Consider the following 20247-nt stretch of genomic DNA (forward strand, 5'->3'; position numbering starts at 1 on the left):
ATTCAAGCACGTAAAATGCAATTACTCATGAGGAATTTGGCACAGGGTCAGCACCACTTGTTAACAACATCTTATACTTCTCTTGAAAGACCAGCAGCATCCCCTGATACTATGCTTCACCACAGGTCAAGATTAGATTCATAGTGAAGGAAACCACCATCTCTTTCTGTAACAGCAGTTTCCTTTGAAACCTCCTATTTGAAGGTCAGTTTTGAGTGGCTTGGGAGATTTGTTAAGATTACAGTTGAAGGTATTCTGACTGCAGGTTCTTTTGAGAGAGAGCACGAAAGAGTGAGTGAGAGAGGAAAAATATAGAGCATAAAGAGTCACATTTCCATGCTTTTCTCTAAGTAGCTGTTTTATGCTTTCATGATGCTTTCTCCAGATTTCTGGAGGGAAGAGGGGCCCAGGACAGCTGGTTATATTCAAGGATCACCTCCTCCAAGCTCAGAGTGATGCATCCCAATAAAAAAGAAGTCAGGAAAAAATGGCCTGAGACATGCGTGGATGAACAAGGTGCTCCTGCATAAACTCAGACAGAAAGAGGAGGCCTACAGCGGGTGGACGCAAGGACAGGTAGCCTGGGAGTATTACCAAGAAATTGTCTGAGCAGCTAGGGATCAGGTTTGAAAGGCTAAAGCTCTGATAGAATTTAATCCATCCAGAGATATCAAGAGCAACAAGAAAAGCTTCTATAGGTAATAAAAGGTGATATAAGGAAGATACAGGTGACAAAAGGAAGACGAGAGAAAACGTAGGCCCTCTCTTGAAGGAAATGGGAGACCTAGTTACCTGAGACAAGGAGAAGGCTGAGGACTCAATGACTTTTTTGCCTCAGTGTTCACTGTCAAGTGCTCCAGTCACACTGCTCAAGTCACAGAAGGCAAAGGCAGGGCCTGGGAGAGTGAAGAACCACCTCTACAGGAGAAGATCAGGTTTGAGACTGGCTAAGGAACCTGAGGGTGCACTAGTGCATGGGACTTGATGAGATGTATCTGCAGATCTTGAGGGAACTGGCTAGGGACTAAGCCACTATCCATCACCTTTGAGAAGCTGTGGCAGATCAATGAAGTCTTCACTGACTGGAAAAGGGGAAACATAGCCCCTATTTTTAAAAAGGGAAAAAAGGAAGACCTGGGGAACTACAGACCAGTCAGTCTCACCTTTGTGCCCAGCACAATCATGCAGCAGATCCTCCTGGAAACTATACTAAAGCCCATGGAAAATAAGGAGTCGATTGGTGACAGCCAACATGGCTTCAGTATGGGCAAATCATGCCTAACAAATTTGGTAGGCTTCTATGATGGGGTTACAGCACTGATAGATGAGAGGGACTGATGTCATCTACGCAGACTTGCACATAGCATTTAACATGGTCCCAGATCCTCATCTCTAAATTGGAGACACATGGACTTAAAGCACTTGAAACCTCACTGGTTATGGAGTTGGCCGGATGGTTGCACTCGAAGTGCTGCGGTCAATGCTTTAATGAATAAGTGGAGAGCAATGACCAGTAGATTTCGATTAGATTCAAGGAACAAGTTCTGTACTGTGAAGATAGTGGGGCATTGGAACAGGTTGCCCAGACTGGTTGTGGAGAAGTGTTCAAGGCCAAGTCAGCTGGGGTTTTGAGAAACCTGGGCTAGTGGAAAGTGTCTCTCCCCATGGCAGAAGAGTTGGAATTAGATCACCTTTAAGGTCCCTTCCAACCCTAACCATTCTATGGCTATGTGTCACAGGATGCCTACAGCAGGTTTATTGGTTTTTTTGTGTTTTGTTTTTGTTTTAAGCTGGGACTTCTCTGTCACATTTGTCATCTTCTGTGGAACCTCAGCTTTCATCCAATTTAACTCCTCTAAAAATGCTCTTCAGCTCTGAGGATTACCAGCCCAAGTGAGTGCTAACCCTGTTTTACAGATCGGATCCAGCAAAAGTCGTGCTTCACTGGAAATTTTCAAGTGTGCATATGTACTCCAACAAAATGTAAAGGAATCCAGCTACTGATGTCCTAGAAGCAAATAACATTCAGCTTTCATTAACTAGGAGATAAAAATCCACTTTGATGGAAGGTAAAAATCTCAGTGTTAAAACATTTGCGTCATACTATAGATACCGCAAACTGACTTTCATATTTTTTGTGGCATAAAGCCAGCATACATTCCTTCATGAATTCTGTAAGATTCTTGACCTTTCCTACTTGGATCAAAAGGTCATTCATTCATAAAGGGGCTTGAAATGTGTACGCTGCTTTGTAGGTTTTAATGTATCAGTTTCAAAAATGATTAAGTCCTCCTATGAAGAAAAAAAATCCACTGCAGTTTAAAATATGTGCACACTATATTGTAATAGAATTGAGCCTGAGGTACTTGAGATAAGTGAATGACTGGATGTATGGTGAAATACAGTAAAGATAAGGAAACAGTTTCTAACTATCATAGGAATGAATCAGAAAGATTAATATGATTCATCAGCTCTCCCTCTAAAATAATCCTTGACTGCCACACTGTAGGTCAAAAAGTAGAGAAGCCAGCTTCCACATAACTGTAGCTTTTATTTTACTTGAAACCAAAGGCCTTCCAAAAATCTGTTGTTAGGCAAACTGGCACATAGTATCACAAGAAAATACTGTATCACAAACTAAACATTGATGGATTAGATGAAATGAAGGCCATTCAAGGTTAAATAGCTATCTGATGTTCTTCATTGTGTATACACAGCCTTATAGGCCTCTTCAGACACCGTGTTCAGTGACATCCATCACTTCCTTACCTTAGGCCATGTTTGCATTCTGTGCAGACTTGGAATTCAACACAGGTCTTACAGTTTTCACTACATTTTCGGCAAACAATCTTATCTACAAAGGAGAAAAAAAAAACAGCCCAGAAAACCCTTGGTCAATTATGTTTAATACAATGAGGATATATTATTATCTCACATTGCTTTCTAGCTTGACATCAGGAAGGCAAGCAGCAAGATAGACTAAAATGACTAAGTGCTGCCTATCATTAGTTTCTCCCACCAAACAGTTTAATCCATTTCTAAACTTTTGAAGTTATAGTTGTACCTTGAGAAAAACATGCTTTGAGGTCACTAAAAAAATTTTCACAAAGTTTAAATTTACATTAAATATTTATAATATGGACTTAAATTGTCTTTTTACATAGAAGTGATATGCAGTAAAAATTGCCACATATTTCAGAGACTTTCCTGTAATTTACCTCTTAGACTTTCCATGCAAGCAGCCTGTCCTGTCTTTCCAATCTGCTGTTTAAAGACAGACTTGCACAGACAGGTCTGATATTAACAAAGTCAGCACATAAATTATTTAACACCTGCCTTTTCATCTCAAGAGCTCCCTATTTTAAGACATGTCTCTCTCTCTTCAGACCTGTTGTCTTTTGAGATGCAGTGATGTGTACCCTTCTGAGGAGAAAAAGCTGATCTTCCCATTTAATCCTAAATTTTCATCTATCCATCTTAATTGAGTGGAAAAGAATTTTCTTTACTACAGTTTTATTAATTCTCAGAAATGAACACACCATTTCAGGATGCAGAAAACAAAGGGTTAGATACCTAGATGAACAAAGCTCCTGAGCACATACTTATATTCTAAGGACATGTCTAAATATCACTGAAGTCACTGCGGTTTTAAGCACGTGTTTAAATATATGTCTAAGTACTTTTGCTAGCCAGAGACAGAAATTAAACATGGGCAATCTACTTGGCAACTACAGGACAAAACTGAGGGCAGGTGTATCCCATGGCAGAGAATTACTGCTCTTGGGTCATCACATTGCTGCAGGTACTTAGGTCTGTCAGAAATAAATTTTTACATCTGAGAAGCCTATATTTCTTAAAGCTACAGTTCAGTGGCCCTGGTTGAATTCCTCAGCTCTCTCTTCTATATGGTGCTATATCATTTGAATTAGGTGGAACAAGGAACGCCTCATGTTCAGAACTTGGGTGCTGCCCATCCCTTTCTAGAGTAGTGATAACTTGTCCTGTCCTGAAGATCACCTGCTCTTGAACTGCCCTGATTCTGATATGGTTACCCCCAGACACAAACAGAAACACATCCTGCCACTAAGCATGGTTTTTAAAATAAAGGAAGATTTTTGAGGAGATTCTTGATCACACAACTTTGTAAGAGGAATAGGATATGACACACGTATCAACATAAAATTTTCCTGCTCATAAGTATTCCGGCAACCTCCCCAGATGAAATTCTGTAGCCCACAATAAAGAAACAAGAAGAAATACTAACTCTTATCCAGGTAAAACCCATCAGGGCAGTTGGTAATACAGCTATTGGTTACTTCATTCAGGTAGTAGCCAGATTTACAGGTCATGCACTGGTCACTATGGCCTCCAACACAGGTTTCACAATTGGGTGAGCATTTTTTACAGCGTTTCTTGTCTGCATTATAGTGACCAGGTGGGCAGGTCGAAACACAGATCCTGCAGACAGCAGGGAAGAGAAGGCAGAGTCGTTAATGAAATAGCCTGCCACCACATTCCTGGACCATGACTGCAAAGCAGAAGTATTTCTCAGCATTGCTGCTTTTCTAACAATCACATGTTAACTAAGATGTAACCTTTCAAAGCATTGTATCAAGGCACTTTTTCTTTTCCATTTATTTTTCCTACAGCATATGCTATACCACTGACAAATGCCCTGTCAGACAGTCATACAGTATAATTTTTAACCATCTATATTTCTTCCTATTTTGTTCAAACTCAATGACAGAAGCTGTAGTAGCTATCACAGTTTTTTATATATATATATATATGTATTTCTATATATCTCCTCTTATGAAATAATAACCAAGAGACGGGGAAATAATCAGAGAAGCTGTTTGAAGGTTGTACTTCAAATTCTGATTAGTTAAGTTTTTGGTGGGGTGTTTTTCATCTCCTATGAAAATTTGTCAAATTCAGTGGAAAACTAATTATCCATGACTGCATCAAAAAGAAGAGGAAAGGAGGTTAACATGTACACTAAGAAATCTATGAAGCAAAGATTTTTTGTCTTGGTCTTACCGTGTGTTGTTCTTAGATTTGTAGTAGTAGTGTAGACAGTCAGTACAGTGATCTGGTCCTGGCCCATCACATCCTACTTTACTGCATTCTGCATTGCAGGGTCCTGTAATAAAACCAGAATACAGGGGGAGAAGGTATTAAAACTTCTCATTTAGCACTTAGCACCCCTTAAAACAGAGTATATTAATGCAGAATGCAATTACTCTATTTCCCTGTTTCATTTGAATTCCAAATAGTAATTTGACTACACTAAAAAGAGAAGGACTTTAGTAGCTGAAGACCTTGGAAATCCTGACCTCAATATTTATTTACAGTGGTTTATAATTTTTTTTTAGCAACCCTGGCATCTTCTTTAGAATGTATCAAAAAGAAACTATTTCTGTGTCCAAAGCAATGCTTTCCTAATAGGTAATAAATTATTCTGAATATTTATTCATAAATGTGCAAAGGTTTCAGTAATTTATGATGAGGAACTATTAGCAAAATCACTTACAATAAGCAGATCAACATAACTGATGAATGTGATAAGTGGCTACTCTGGTTACCAGCTGGGTAACTGTTGCTCCAGGTGGCTACCACAATGCAACTGAACCAGTCACAGATGTGTCCTCTGTGGTGCTACATGCTGCAAAAGCCTCGGATAATTCCTGCCAATTAGCAAGTTTTCCATCTCACTCACTCTCACCTTGGACTCAGTGATTCCTTATGGATCCCTTCTAACTCAAGGTATTTATTATTAACTCAGGTTTTATATATGTCCTTCCTGCTATGGGAAGACAGAATCATCAACTACTACCTTTATGTCTGAAGTCAGTAACTTTCACGGTCATTGCTCACTTGTGAATGATATGTGTTGACTTTGCCAGCCACCTTGAAATTTTTCCTACCATTGAGTAAACTTGAAGTCAAGTCAGTTTGCTCCATTCAAAAGTTAAGAAGTTAGTGGCCTTTACAGCAAAGATCCTAGTGTTTCATCACCCAGCAAAGTTCAGTAGCTCTCAGTATAAAATAAGGATCGTGGGTCTTAAATGCTACAGCAGGAGACTGTAATAACAGAAACTTCTAAATCAAGCTGTTTGCTTCCTGGAGTTCTAGTTAAGATGAATCAGCTCTGACCATCTACACAATGATCTTAATGTTGGATTACATGCAGGAAACTGACAATTTTTTTGCAGTAAATCTAATTCCATTCAGTTTAATAATAAGACTGGTTAACTTCTATATGGACCAGTAAGAAACAACAAAGATGCAGAAGACAATGTTCTTCATAGATACATGTGTGTACATATGTATGTATAAGTATCTTTATATACTTATACTAAAAGTAGTCAGCTTTCCATAGTATGTTGTGTAGCTTAAATATATCTAACTATGCTTACAAACTCATAGGATGAAATAAAAATATCTGACTTTACATTATGTAACAAACAGTCCTGATCTTAAACTAAGAATCCACTCCACTGAACACTTTACATATACAGATTTTCAGGCCACTCTCTCAACCTATTCTACATCAGTAAATGCACAGAGTAAAAGAATGTACACACCTGAATAGTCATCAGTCCCATAATCTTCTGTAGGGTCTTCAACTGGACTAGAGCGCACTCTTTCCACTTTTGGAAAATCATTTCTTGGTGAGTAAGGTTGGATGGATGTCCCATACAGTACTAAGGACCACTCTTTCAATTTGCCTATAATTTAAGCATTTAAAAGCTAGTTTTAGAAACCATTTCTGTGTTTTCCAAAGAGATATCACTTTTAAACATGACTTTATGTGGAGGTATGGAAGATGCTGCTTTTCAAATAAGCGTCTTCAGTTTAATATAGATAGCTCAATCACTGCTTCACTGTAAGCAGCGAAAGCGCACTTACTTCAATCAGATTTTTACGTGGCATTTTCATTGACTCCAGTAAAAGTTGCAGCATGGGTTGAATTCAACATAAACAATAAACAACAGAAACTTTGGCCATACAGTTATTTGGAAAATACATATGATACTCAACAAGGAGTTTCTGCTCTGGATTTCACTTTTCCTCAGAACATTAGTTATTGAGTAATTATTATTTAAGATCTTTTAGCTACTTAGCTGTTTCAGAATTCTGACTTAAGAAAGTGGTTACGTTTTGCTTTTATTACTCAGGAGTATTTTTCATTGGCTTAAAGGACATATTTCAATGAACAGGTAAAATCTCCTTTTAAAACCTCCATGGTTGAACATCATTGTCCTTTCCCAAACCATCATAATTTCTCTTTTTTTCACCCTAGTTATCTGGCAGATACATCATTGCATTGTCTGTGTCCATCACTAATATTTTATCCTCGCACTACTAGAATGAAAAAAGAAAAAAACAGTTCACCTGTCTGAACCATTTTGTGGGTTTTTTTTTTTTTTTTTTGGTTTTTTTTTTTTTGGTGTAAGAATAAGAAGATAAATGTAAATGAAGTCCCCAGTTCAGGCCATCACGACACCAAATGTGACCTTCCAGTCCCCATCTTTTTGTCTGTGCTACTGGATGAATTAATCCCGTGAAAGAGCAAAAGGATTAAGGCCTGAAATATCGCCTAAAGTAATATCGCATAAAAACATGTCTTGAAAAGATGGAACTTGAGTTTGGTCTTATCCTATTCTCTTGATTATACTTATGTATGTTGCAGTAGCTAGTTGTAAATGTCAAATTCTCAGAGAAAGGAATCAGAAGAGCAAGAAGTGTTTATGTTATAAATTTGAAAGATCCTGTTTGAGATGCTGTAATGTGACTGAAATACTCTTCCAACTAGACACACAGTCACCTCTACAGCCTTTTCAAAGCTACAGCTTCTCCACGTACAGTCTATGTCCTCCTTGAGTTTTGACCTCCTTCTACAGCATATGGACCATAACATCTTGCGTGCAATCAAAAAATGTGTGTTTTGCTAAGTTATTCAGCTCTTTTCATCCTCATCATTATTATGCTCCAAAGATCACTAAACTTTCCATGGGTTGATTTTATACCTCTGCCAGAACACTGGTGAAAATACTGAATACCAGAAAAAAATTATTTGCAAGGACCCACTAAAAATAACCACAGGTAAAGGTGCTCCTCAGGCACAGTGTATTGTGTCTGAACTTTACACACATAGAAGAGATTGTACTAACATTACTGCAGGAAGGATTGGTGCTTTGAATGTATACCTAATGCAATAAGGCAGTGGGGGAATAATGCAAAGTCTCTCAGGAGTTTAGCTGCCTTTTAAGAATGGTTCAGCAAATAAAGAGGGGAAAAATTCATATGACTTGCCAGCAAATAAATGAAATCTGCCTCAAGGCAGGTTTAATTTGCACAATGAAAATATTTCAATAACCAAGTATATATACATGCACACACGCTTTTATAATGAATAAACAAAGTCTGCATGTTTAAGCCAAAATCTTTCTTTCCCCATTTTTGGCCAATATCATAATTTATTTTGGCTAGAATAATCCTTTACCCTGCTTGTATTTAGTATATAACAGAGGTCCCAAATTGTATGCATAGGAGAAATGGTATATCACAGTGTTTCACAGCAAGCACATGTCCACCACCATAAACTCTACAGATTTAAAGGCAGAAATCACATGCATTACTTTTTATGAACTGGACCCTGCATTTTTTTACGGGTAACAGCTGTAGCACTACCTTGCCAATGCAGCGATATGATAACATGTTGTCTCTTTGTTCTCAATTTGATTACAGGAAAACTGCAGCTATTAATTACAAGACCTTTCAATAGCTAAACAAACACACATGCACAACAGAAACAAGAAACAGGCATGATGGTGATATCAATGTGATAAACTGCAGGCTACAGTGATAAACTGTGTAAGTACCACCAATAGTGTTTAAGCACCTTTTGTTTACTTTACAGTACTGTTCAGTGCAGAAACTAACCCCAAAATGCCCAAACAGCTAACCTTATGCTCCAACACAAAGTCAGGCACTTTCAAAACTTTCTGAACAGCTTCCACTACAGGGAAACAACCTCTCTAGAAAGTTGTAGAAGTAATACTAGACATTTTACAATGAACCAGGATCCAAATTCAGAAGCAGATTGCATCTTGAAAAACCCAAATGCATGTAAATACCCAACAAGTCTTAAGTACATTGTGGTTTCACATTGTATTTAAAAGAAAGTAAAGAGTAAGTGCTCTGGCAGGATTCCTTCAGTGTATCAGCCTCCTCCACAATCCCTTGGTTGGGCAGGTCTACTTTCTCCACATCCCCTGGCCTTCTTGCCCCTTTTCTTCCAGAGTTGGGTCTTTACGCTTTAGTCCTCATGAGGCAAAACAAATCAGCCCCACAAGATTAGCCACAGTAGCACTGAGAAAAGTATATATAAAGCATTGTTATCAATAAATCAGTAAGACCTATACAACTACATTTGTAAAATTGAGAGTGCAGGAACACACTTTAAAATGTAAAGCTGGAAATGTAGCTGGCCAGTTTCAGACTGTCCTAGTGAAATAAAAGAGCTGTAAAAGACGTCTGGAGGATAGCCTGGGTGAACAGTTTGCAAAATGGCTTCATGCTTCCTCTTTTCTATGCTTTAGTACAGGGAGTGTGTCAGGGAAGACAGAAGAAGGAAATAACCGAGACATGCAGCACTGTGGTTCTCCTTCATGTCTGTTGGATCATCCACTGAGTTCCACTACACACAAAGGTGAAGAGCTACCCTAACTTGTCCTTCAAGGACGCTTGTCTGTGTCAGGATTAACAAGTGCAAGATGGAGTTGAAAAATGTTGATTTTTGTCTCTTTTCAGCAATCTGATCTATTAAATTACTTAGCTGTCAACTCCTCCTCTTTATCAAATTCCAAAACACTAAAAATTAAAAAAAACCCCAAACATCAAATCTTCCCCTGAATCTCTGAACAGTTCTGCTCATGTCTACGGCTGCTTTTCCAAATACATTTAATGAATCTATTCAATAAACCTTTTAGTCTACTGGAAACTTTGTTCTGCATTTACTGATACAATTAATGTCACTTAGGAAAGAACGTTTCATCACTGCAAAACCATGGTGAGAAGTGATCAGTGCAGATAAAATGAAGGGAAAATTGAAACACTGGCAATGTCGGGTTTTCCTTTCACAGCTCTAGAGAATGATAATCTAGATTTTCAGAATGCTGCGTTTAAAGTTAACCATTTGAGCTGACATTTAAATGACATTGTCTACCCTAGAGTTACCATGGACTTACATAAAAAGTTGGTTGCTGCTCAGCAATTTTGAAAATCACACTGATTATCTTATCTTATTTTAAGTCAATACAGACTTATTGGTCTCATATTACAAAACAGGATTTGAAAATTTTGGCTTCTGACTGCTGGTTTAGCATCCTAAAAAAAACCCAAAACCCAGATTATGCAGACAACTGAGAGAGGCAGTGAGAGAATATGATTTGATGGTCAGACAAGGCAGAGAAACTTTTTTAAAAAGCAAAGAGATTGGCTGTCTGGCCATCTGCTGCACTAATAAGAACATAACTCAGCTAATGAAAACCAGAAATAAAGAACCAAAAGTCTCATTCAATTCCATCAGTTTCAACAGCACTTGTGTGAGGATGATCTCTTTGTTAGATTTTTTTAGAAAGAAAATTATCTAAGCAGCATAAAATCAGCACTTCCCTTTTGTCGTAACTTCGAAATCAGAGGGTTCATCACTTTTTCCAAACTAAAATGTATAAACCTAGTTGAATTTGGCTTATGTACCAATTATAATAGGAAGAAGACTGAACATCTCCATGTTCACACATTGGAATCGCTCCTGTAACCTGGCTTGCTCTAAGTCATGTGGAAATTGTATGCTGCAGGAATAATTGGATCATCTGGCCTCCCAAAAAGGCATATTCACCTTGAGCAGGCAAATGGCACATAACCTTCATTTCAATCTGACTAATTTAAGAAATCAAATTTCATCCAAGAGAAAGACAAAGTACTCCATTTTCACACCTGGTGGCAGGAACATTACTAGGCCTTTCTTGGAAAAAGTAGGACTGAAACATTGTACATTCTTCTAGAGCAGTCAACTACATGCATATGCCTTATCACATTAGTCTTTCTTACTTTATACACAAAGCTTTTCAACACTTCAGTTCACATTGCAGTCATCATTTCTTTATCTGTGCCTTTTCATGTAGTAGAAAGAATAAAAGTACTTATACTAAGCATTTGAATAGTTTTAATGACTTTCAACAACCCACTAATTCAGGAACAATCATACTTAAAAATCTCTTATTGTTAAGTTCACAAAGTTATATAATTATAGCTTCAAGTACTTTAACACATACATCTTAAAATTTAGAATGGAATTTTAGCAAATCAATCAGAAAAGTGTTACTGCTTTGTGAATTTACTTAGCTGCCTGAGACTGAATTATCCTTTATTTCACTGAATTATGAAGTAATTCTATTGCAGTCCTAAATATATCTCATAGCAGAATTCTTACCAGTATTCAGAAAGCAGTGATCAGCTAGATTTGTCACTTCCAATGCAATATCACTGCATCCTGACACGCTGTCCAATCAGATTAAGTGCTAATTTAGATTTAGTGGTAAATGATTTCCAATACATGAAGAGTATTCATTTCTCTAACATGTTTTAATCTAGATTACTTAAGTGATATTTCACCTGATTACTGTTAGTTACTAAAGGGTTTCCACCTACTTTGATGTGAGGCTCTGAAGGAAGGATTATATTCAATATTCATGAATAAACAGTGGCATTTTTGTCTGTCTAGAATGTATCTATTTCAGAATGGTTTTTAACGTTTAAATATTCATTAAGTCTAAAGGCAAGTACACACTCATCTCCCATAACCAGCAAATAGAAGTAAGCATACACTCCTGTGAGTGTTTTTGAAAGCCCTTCTCTCAATCTTCATTTCTTTCAAAGTGCTCATACTGAAATATGTGGATGAAATTGAACTGTGCAATGGGAATTAGAAGCAGAAGAACATCTGTAGCCTCAAAAATTCTTACTAGGAGCACAGTTTGTGGGTGGACAGGTGCCAGGTCTGAGCACTCTGCCCATACACACAGGAACACGATGCAACTTACCATTGGTAGCAAACCGCTAATTTGTCTTTTATTGTGGTATTTTCTGGTCATTTAAACACTGATAAACACCATGGGTAAGATAAAAAAATACAAAGCAAAGAAAAACAACATGAAATTCAATGCCTGGATTCTACATAGTTCATATAGGTCAAGTAAATATGGAACCTGTATCAGCCATGAAAGTCACAGATAATATGAATGCAGTAGAGTAACTCTGTGCTGCTTGAATTTATGCTGAAGACCTGTCTGATAAATCTATATTCTACATCCAAGACACAGATGCCTGCATATGGAGATACTGTAACTTTCAAATGTGGCACAAGTAGTTTCATGCATTTTTGTATCTTTTTCCTTGAAAACTGTTCCTAGTAAAGACTTGGCTTTGCTCAAAGCACTGGCTTTTTGTAATGTGTCAGACAGTACAGGGGTCTGTCTCTGCTTGAAAAAAGTCGTGTCTGATATGATGTAGCTCTAAACAAAGTTTCTTTTTATACTTTGGGAAAACACATGTGACTGCAAGAAAGATGACAGCTTATCCCTGAGAATATGAAATTATCCATGCAAACCAAAAGTAAGTTCAGAATAAAGGAGAACCATGTGCCTTAAAAAGCATATAACAGCAATGTAAAAATGAAGACTGCATTAAAAAATGAAACGGAGAGTAATGCTTTTCACAGCTTTGCTTTCACAATACAACTGCTGAGATGTTCCAGCTGTAAATAAAAGATGTAAAATAGTCAAGCAACTGCAAGCTTTCTTCTGAATTCACTGAGCCCAAAAAAAAGTTAAGGTCATACCTGGAGTCTTGAAATTTCTCAGTTGAGATGGAGTGTCACAGATTTCCAAGATCCAGTCACCTGCTGCTTTTTCACTCCAGCAGTGAGTAGTCATAAACTCCCAGTTTTTGAATCCTTCCATGGAATGATCAAATAGTCTAAAAGAAATAATGACATTATTTTAAGTGAACAATTTTACTGGGGGAGGTAAGCCTCCACTTCTTCAAACTCTCGAATGATATACTAATTAGCTAGTTCATTCATTAGTGCCTTTACATAATGTTAATCACAATGCTTTTCCTACACGTATTTCAAACACATTCAACAATTTCTTGTTGTTTTAATGGAAGAGACTCTTAATATGCTACCATTTGTCATACTGAGAAAGATAACAGAGAATTCACTGGAGAAAAAATGGCAATAACGATCTATAGGATTCACGGGTCTTGGGAAAAGTGCATATCCATTGTGTTAACAGCATGACGTAAACATAAACAACTTCCAAGTTGGAACATTTCTGTAATACTTTTTATTTTTCCCTTTGGATTGGAATACTTAGAAAGTATTTAAAAGGAATAAAAGGTATTAAGTGACTGAGATAAAATTAACAATTCAATATACGTGACTTCTTGTGAGGAAATAAAATGTAACTGAGACATTGGTCTCAATCCTCAAATGACCAAAGTATCACTCTTCAAACACTTGATAGGATTGAGTTTGAGTAAAACGGAGAGACTAATAATAATGATGGTTTCTACTAACCAACAGCATTACCACAATTTAATTACCTAGATTGTGGGTGAAGAAGTTGGATCTTAGGCTTGGATTACGATACTTTCTAGCATGGGGCCCCATTTCAGAGGCTGCAATGTGATGCTGATCCCATGAGGGAAGAGAAAATAGGACTGGCCAGAGATTTTTTTTAACCTAAACCTGGAATTTATTAATGACATTTTGGAAAGATATAAAAGACTTTGAAGTTTTATTCAGTGCTTACAATATGCTGCCTGGTACCCCAAAGCAATTGATGGGAGGTGCACTCTACTAATCAAGACTGCTGCCTCAAATAAAGTGGCACAGCTCAGCTTTAAAAATTACAAATTTATATAAAACCTTATATATTTACGTATGTCTATTTCTATATAGATACATATACATACATACATATATGTATATGTATATATGCACATATATATGTGCATGTATGTAGGTACATACATTTATCAGTAATTAAATTTGGTATTTGTATGTGAAAATTTCCCTGCTAATAGCAATCACATTAGCACCGAATGGTGGGAGTTGGAAGGGACCTCTAAAGATCATGTAGTCCACCTCCCCTGCTAAGGCCTAGGTCAGGTCACACAGGAACGCGTCCAGGTGGGTTTTGAAAACCTCCAGAGAAGGAGATTCCACACCCTCCCTGGGCAGCCTGTGCCAGGGCACCCTCACCCTCACAGGACTTTTTCTGTTCCTTACTCCTATCACTTGGACACTAGAGGAAAAAGTGCTGCCCCATCCTCTTGACATACACCTTTTAAATACTTGTAAGGAGTAATGAAGTCTCTCCATCAGTCTCCTCTTTTCCAGACTAAACAGCCCCAGTTCCTGCAGCCTTTCCTCATAAGAAAGATGCTCCAGTCCCCTGATCATCTTGGTGGCCCTGCACTGTAGTCTCTCCAGAAGTTCCCTGTTTCTCTTGAGCTGGGGAGCCCAGAACTGGACAAAGGACGCCAGATGAGACTTCACCACGGCGAGTAGAGAAAAGGGAGGACAACATCCCTTCATTTTAATTATCTTTCAGAAAACAAGATCTCTACAACAGAAAATCCAATACACACCAATTTCTGGTCAAAATCACCTCACAGTATATGAATAAAACTGCTATACTTCTCATTGAAAACTTTAGTCAATCAGAGGCATGAAGTCGGGTACTGTGTATCCAAAATTACTACAATAGAACCTGTATGGACGAGCATGCCTGGTGCAACTTATAAGACTCTGTCCAAAGCCAATTTTTATGCTCTCATTTGTGCAACCTTTTTCCATATTAAATTAAATAGCTAACAGTTTTCCTGTTTATAACTGTTTGTAACATTAAATTGAAATATAAATAGATATTTAGACTTATGCTTTATTATCACTTTCTAAACACCTTGTCAGTCCATCAAGACAGCAATATTCCTCTTTGCCATTGTAGAAACTAAATTACATAGTATTATGTAAATACTCTGCAATTACATTGTAAATTCTGTATTCACTGGGCTTTCATTCACATACATAGAAACACAAGTTGTTTATTTTTACTGTAATTAGTCCAATATTTCCCATAGTGTTTTTTGCTTAAGGGTTTTTGTCATATTTTTGAATTTTAAATTGCTGTTAGATTTCCATTTTAATGTTGCATCATTCTTTTAAGTAACTTTGGGAGGAAGAGATGAAAATCCCTTATGGCTTTATCACACCTTTACCCAGAATATGCTATGTCTGAAACTGTAAGCTTTCATATTTCTGTCTGTGGAAATGCAGAAAATTTGGTAAAATCTTTCATAGAAAATGGTCTCTATGTTTTGAAAGAATACTTCTTTATGAAAGATCTGAATTTTTAAAGTAACTTTTGAATTGGAATCTTTTCATGAATGAGCTGCATTTCTACAAAAGATTCTACAAATGAGTAAAAAAGCTACAGACAGATCACAAGAGCAGTTAAAAAAAAGTATAAAGACACTGACCCTGAGTTTTTCTGTATATGTATGTTGTACATGCTCAATGATCAAATATTTTTGTGTTGCTCTGCTTATTGTACTAAACTCTCAAAGAACCTGTGAAGCAGTACATAGATTTGCCTTTCAGTGGTGTTCAATGAAAGAATGAAGTGATCAGATATTAAGGTGTTTAGAAAGAAATACATTTGAAATAGGATCTTTTAAGAAGTAGAGAGCCAGTCTAGATAGCTAATTGACTTTGATATTTGTTTGATACCGAGTCAAAATTCTTATCAAGACACATGCACAACTTACCACGAACTGGTAAATTAGTGAGTGGCTAATGAACTGGTCGACAATTACAGATCATTATGGATTAAAATAATTAAACAGTTTTATTAGAATAATCCGATAATTTGTATAACCATGATCATATACTTCTGCAAGACATGCTCTCACATATGTAACATTTCTTGAAGTACCAAAGTGAGTAACAGCATTTGAATCTTTATAAATTACTTGTTAACCCCAACAGAATAACAGATCTGTTATTCAGCTACTCAAGTGCCCTCTCTTAGTAACAAGACATAAAAGGAGGGGTTTGTTATTACAAAGACCTTTTTTTTTAATCTCAGAAGGTGCAGCTGCACCTGACTAACAGCCACGATTGTGCCTTGACCACATCAAGAGCTAGGAAGCCCTGCACTTGCTGATGGATGAGGCTGCAGTGGAGTAGCTGGCAAGATGAATCTTTGTTTATAATTGGTAGCCTGACAGGTAAGTGGTCCTGGCCTCTAATTCTAATTGACTACAAGACTTCAAGTAAGCTTACAGTTTAAAAAGAGTACAGAGTGTCTTCCTGAGATACACACTTGAAAATGCTTTGGTCAGCTGTTCTCCTTAGAGTAACTCTTCTCAACATGGTTCAACCACCAGCTCCCTAACAGATGTAGTCCCCAGGGAACTGCAGACCGCTCAAGTTGACTTAACCAAAGCTTCAGCCAGAGCCTACTGCCCACTCTCAGTGAAGTACTCAGGAAAACATAGAAACAGTCAGAGATCACACAAGCGCTTCAGAGGTTTTCTCATCTACATGTATCAAGGGAGATCACTTGAAACTTCCAGATGTGAATTTAAAGATGTATTTAAAATGTGTCGAGTGCCAAGTACAGGGGGCTAGCTGGCCACACTATTTCTGATCCAGGCCAGGATGCCATTGGCCTTCTTGGCCATCTGGGCACACTGCTGGCTCATGTTCAGTTGGCTGTTGGCCAACATCCCCAGGTGCTTTTCTGCTGGACAGCTTTTCAGCTGCTCTGCCTCAAGTGTTGCATGCGGTTGGTGTGGCCCAAGTGCAGGACTTTGGCACTTGGCCTTGTTGAACCTTATACAATCAGCCCATCGCTCCAGCCTGTCCAGGTCCCTTTGAAAAGCCTTCCTGTCCTCATGCAGACGAACACTCCTGCCCAAAGTGTTGTCATCTGCAAACTTACCAAGGGTGTACTAGATCTCCTTGTTCAGATCATTGATAAAGATATTAAACAGAACTGATCCCAACACTGAGCCCTGATGATGGGTTCTAATTTTCCACTAGGGCTGAACTTTATTGAATTCTAAAAGTGAATAGATATGCCTACTCTGCAGAAATCTGATTATTTTTTTTACTAGTCTCAGCCATCAAAGAAAGGCATATGTCACTCTAAATCTCAAATATATCACACTTTGGTCTTCCACATTTTTCTTTGACCAAGTTCCAGGATGCATTTTAGAGTTAGAGGATAGTGTCTCTTACATGCATTCATTTATTTTTTTCGCACGTAATACCTGATAGTCTTTTCTGCAGAGCTAAGGAAATCAGCAGATTTTTTCCCCCTTCTTTGATTTAAAAAACAAACAAACACAAAAATAATTTAAAAAAAATCTGTATTGCATCTGTAGCATCTCCACAGCTTCTCACTCAATCTACTTCTAATACTCCAGGCTTCAAAGGAAAAAAAAGAAAAAAATTGTAGCAGTATTGACATTGCAATTGCAGTTCAAAGAGCTGTTGGTAGAAAGCTAATTCGGGGTGTTTTTTCACTGTCCTCCCGCAACAAAAGACAACCTGAATTAAATAAAATATAGCAAGGATGAGTTGAGAGAAACAGTTTTCTAAGAAGTGCCTCAGTTTGTAGACATAATACAAGCAAGAGTATTGCTTGCTCAGCCTAGACTCCATAATACCATTGAGTCCTCTTCTGTTACTGTCACAGTGAGACTCAGTGTGAATGTTGGCCCTATCCTTTTCATCATCTTTGGATACATAAAACACTGTCTTTAGTGTCAACTACAATAAAGATGTGAGATGGACTGGTCCAAAAATCAAATTATGCTTCTATAAATAAAAGGTTTCCTCTACTTCTCATTATCAAGACTTTTCATGGAGCAAACTATCAAGTAAAATTAGATGAGAATGCCTTGGTTTTGATCTAGGAGTTTCCCGCAGAGAAAGGTATTATGAAGATTTACTGATTATCTAAAGTTTCATGATAGGAAAAATACCATCAGGAAAATACTTCCCCTTGTTACTGAACAGAGGTATTATTAATGTCAGTGCCATACAAGCATAGGAAGCCAGTGGCCTGGAAACTTGCCACCACGTCGCTGAAAAATTTCAGTTACGCAGTTCAAATGGCAGCAGCTGCTTTAAATTTAAAGGGTGAGAATTAAACAAGCTATGACTTCAGTAGGAGACAAAAGAGCCCTAAGTCTGGTTCTTCTGTCCTCCTTGTGTCTAGCTTCTCCTCCATATCCCCTCTGTGCTGAGTGTTAGAACTGACATTGGTACGTATCAAAAACGTTCAGAAACCTATGCTGCCATATTCAAAAGCCAATTGTTTTTATAAAAGGGGATACTGTCCCCCTTTGCATTTAACTGCAGCCTCATCCTTTTATCAGCCAGTACTTTCTAAGTCTGTATTTTCCTCTGCTGCAGTACATCCAATATAATCATGTTTAGTGATTTCCAAACAACAAAGCAGATGTTCCCTATAATTCAGTTTTTGAAGACTCTACATAAGGCTCAAGCCAGTGACAGTGTAATCCACCAAATGCCTGCAAAGGAATCCACATCTCCTCTGACTACAAGTTTTCTTACTGAAGTCATTTTAGGGGATGCCAACATCAAGGATAAAATATGCAGAAAAAAGGCCAGATATTGCCTTGAGGGACCTACTCGACAATGCACCAGAAAATCCACTATGACTCTTCTTCCAGAACTGGTGGAGAAGTGCACATGTGTAAAATGTACCTTTTGCACTTTAAGAAATTTTGTCAGCAAACTGTTTCAAATTAAACCCAGATGAGTAATGGTAAAGCAATGAATTTTTCCCTGGGTTCAGTAAAAACAGCTGGTATTGCTGCTATTAATCATGTACGTGTGCATTAAAAGGTCTTGTATGTCTGAGATAAGCATGTCAGTCAGGTAGTAGCAACGTAAAACAGCCTCTGTGACCTTTGTCAAAAAAAACCTAGACCACTTGCTGCCAATGCATCCCTGCATGCTATTTGTACTTGAACGCATTTATTCTGATGCCCTCATCAATAATACTTTAAATATCAAATGCCTCATAACTAAATTCTCATATTAGTAACAAGAATCCTACTCTGAGTTTGATTTTCTAATATGATACTAAAACATACAAACTCAACAATACTGAGTATACTACTAATTGCAAGATGACCAAGCTCTTGAGACTTCTTCTAGCAACACCAAATAAAACAAGCCTTGAAATAGAATTAAAAAAGTACTGTGCGCATATCCATCACTTTACCCTAAGAAATGGTTTGTGAGGACTAGGTATTTCAGACATGGAATTTGCAAAATATATATATTGCTTAATATTACTAGCCCAGAGTTGCTATTTCCAGACAAATGTGACTGACAAGTAATTGTAAAGGCTGCATGGGAAGGGAATCTCTGGTGTGACCCTATGAGTCATGAATAGTTTGGTTTTTTGGAATGTAGCAAAACATTAAATGGCCTTTCAAGTTTCTTTGTTTTCTGGTTAGCTTTCTGATAGTACAGAATGAGAAACAGATGAAGATCACCTTATTTTAATACCTATACTTCCATTCTCTCTCTTTACCATAGGTACAGAAAATAATTACTTTCTAGCTTGCAAGGGTTACAAAGACACTGATTGAATTAAACTTTGTACCTACACCACATACCAATCATCACCAGAGCTGAACTGTGAATACTGGAATGTCTTTATCTTCCACTTGCTGTGAGTCAGCTGCAAGACATGAAAGCCTAGAGCCAAAAGTTTGCTATGTTAAGACCACTGGGTTTACACGAGATTGTTTTCTTTGGATACCTAGTAGGAGGACTTTTAATTTTTTCCATTTTGAAGCATGGAAGAACTGCTGTGTGAAAATTGAACAGAAAACTAAAGAAAGATTTCTTCAAACAGAAAAACAAAAGCCTGTTTCATAACTCCTTAGAGGGCAGAAGTCTGCATCTCCACTGGTTAGCAGAGTATAAATTCCCTGTTCAGTGTAGCAGAGAGATACATAGATGTGTGTGTCCATATGCTTTATCAGCAAGGCACTGGCAACATCAGCTCTTTAACTATCTCTGCTTTTGATTGCTGATTTAGCAGGATTTATCTGGAA

At 37.6% G+C, this 20247-nt stretch overlaps 1 protein-coding gene across 2 annotated transcripts in view; it reads right to left on the minus strand.

Moving 5' to 3' along the window:
• PCSK5 (proprotein convertase subtilisin/kexin type 5) overlaps nucleotides 1-20247 on the minus strand; it is a 260750-nt gene that overhangs the window by 68962 nt on the left and 171541 nt on the right. For both annotated transcript variants that reach the window (XM_062017429.1, XM_062017431.1), the window contains exons 13-17: nucleotides 12911-13047; nucleotides 6588-6731; nucleotides 5041-5143; nucleotides 4265-4458; nucleotides 2770-2854 (exon numbers count right to left, since the gene is read on the minus strand). In XM_062017429.1, the coding sequence (XP_061873413.1) occupies nucleotides 2770-2854; nucleotides 4265-4458; nucleotides 5041-5143; nucleotides 6588-6731; nucleotides 12911-13047 (663 nt within the window). The remainder of the gene's footprint in view (nucleotides 1-2769; nucleotides 2855-4264; nucleotides 4459-5040; nucleotides 5144-6587; nucleotides 6732-12910; nucleotides 13048-20247) is intronic.

This window comes from Colius striatus, chromosome Z (genome assembly GCF_028858725.1).
Source record: "Colius striatus isolate bColStr4 chromosome Z, bColStr4.1.hap1, whole genome shotgun sequence".
NCBI classification, from domain to species: Eukaryota; Metazoa; Chordata; class Aves; order Coliiformes; family Coliidae; genus Colius; species Colius striatus.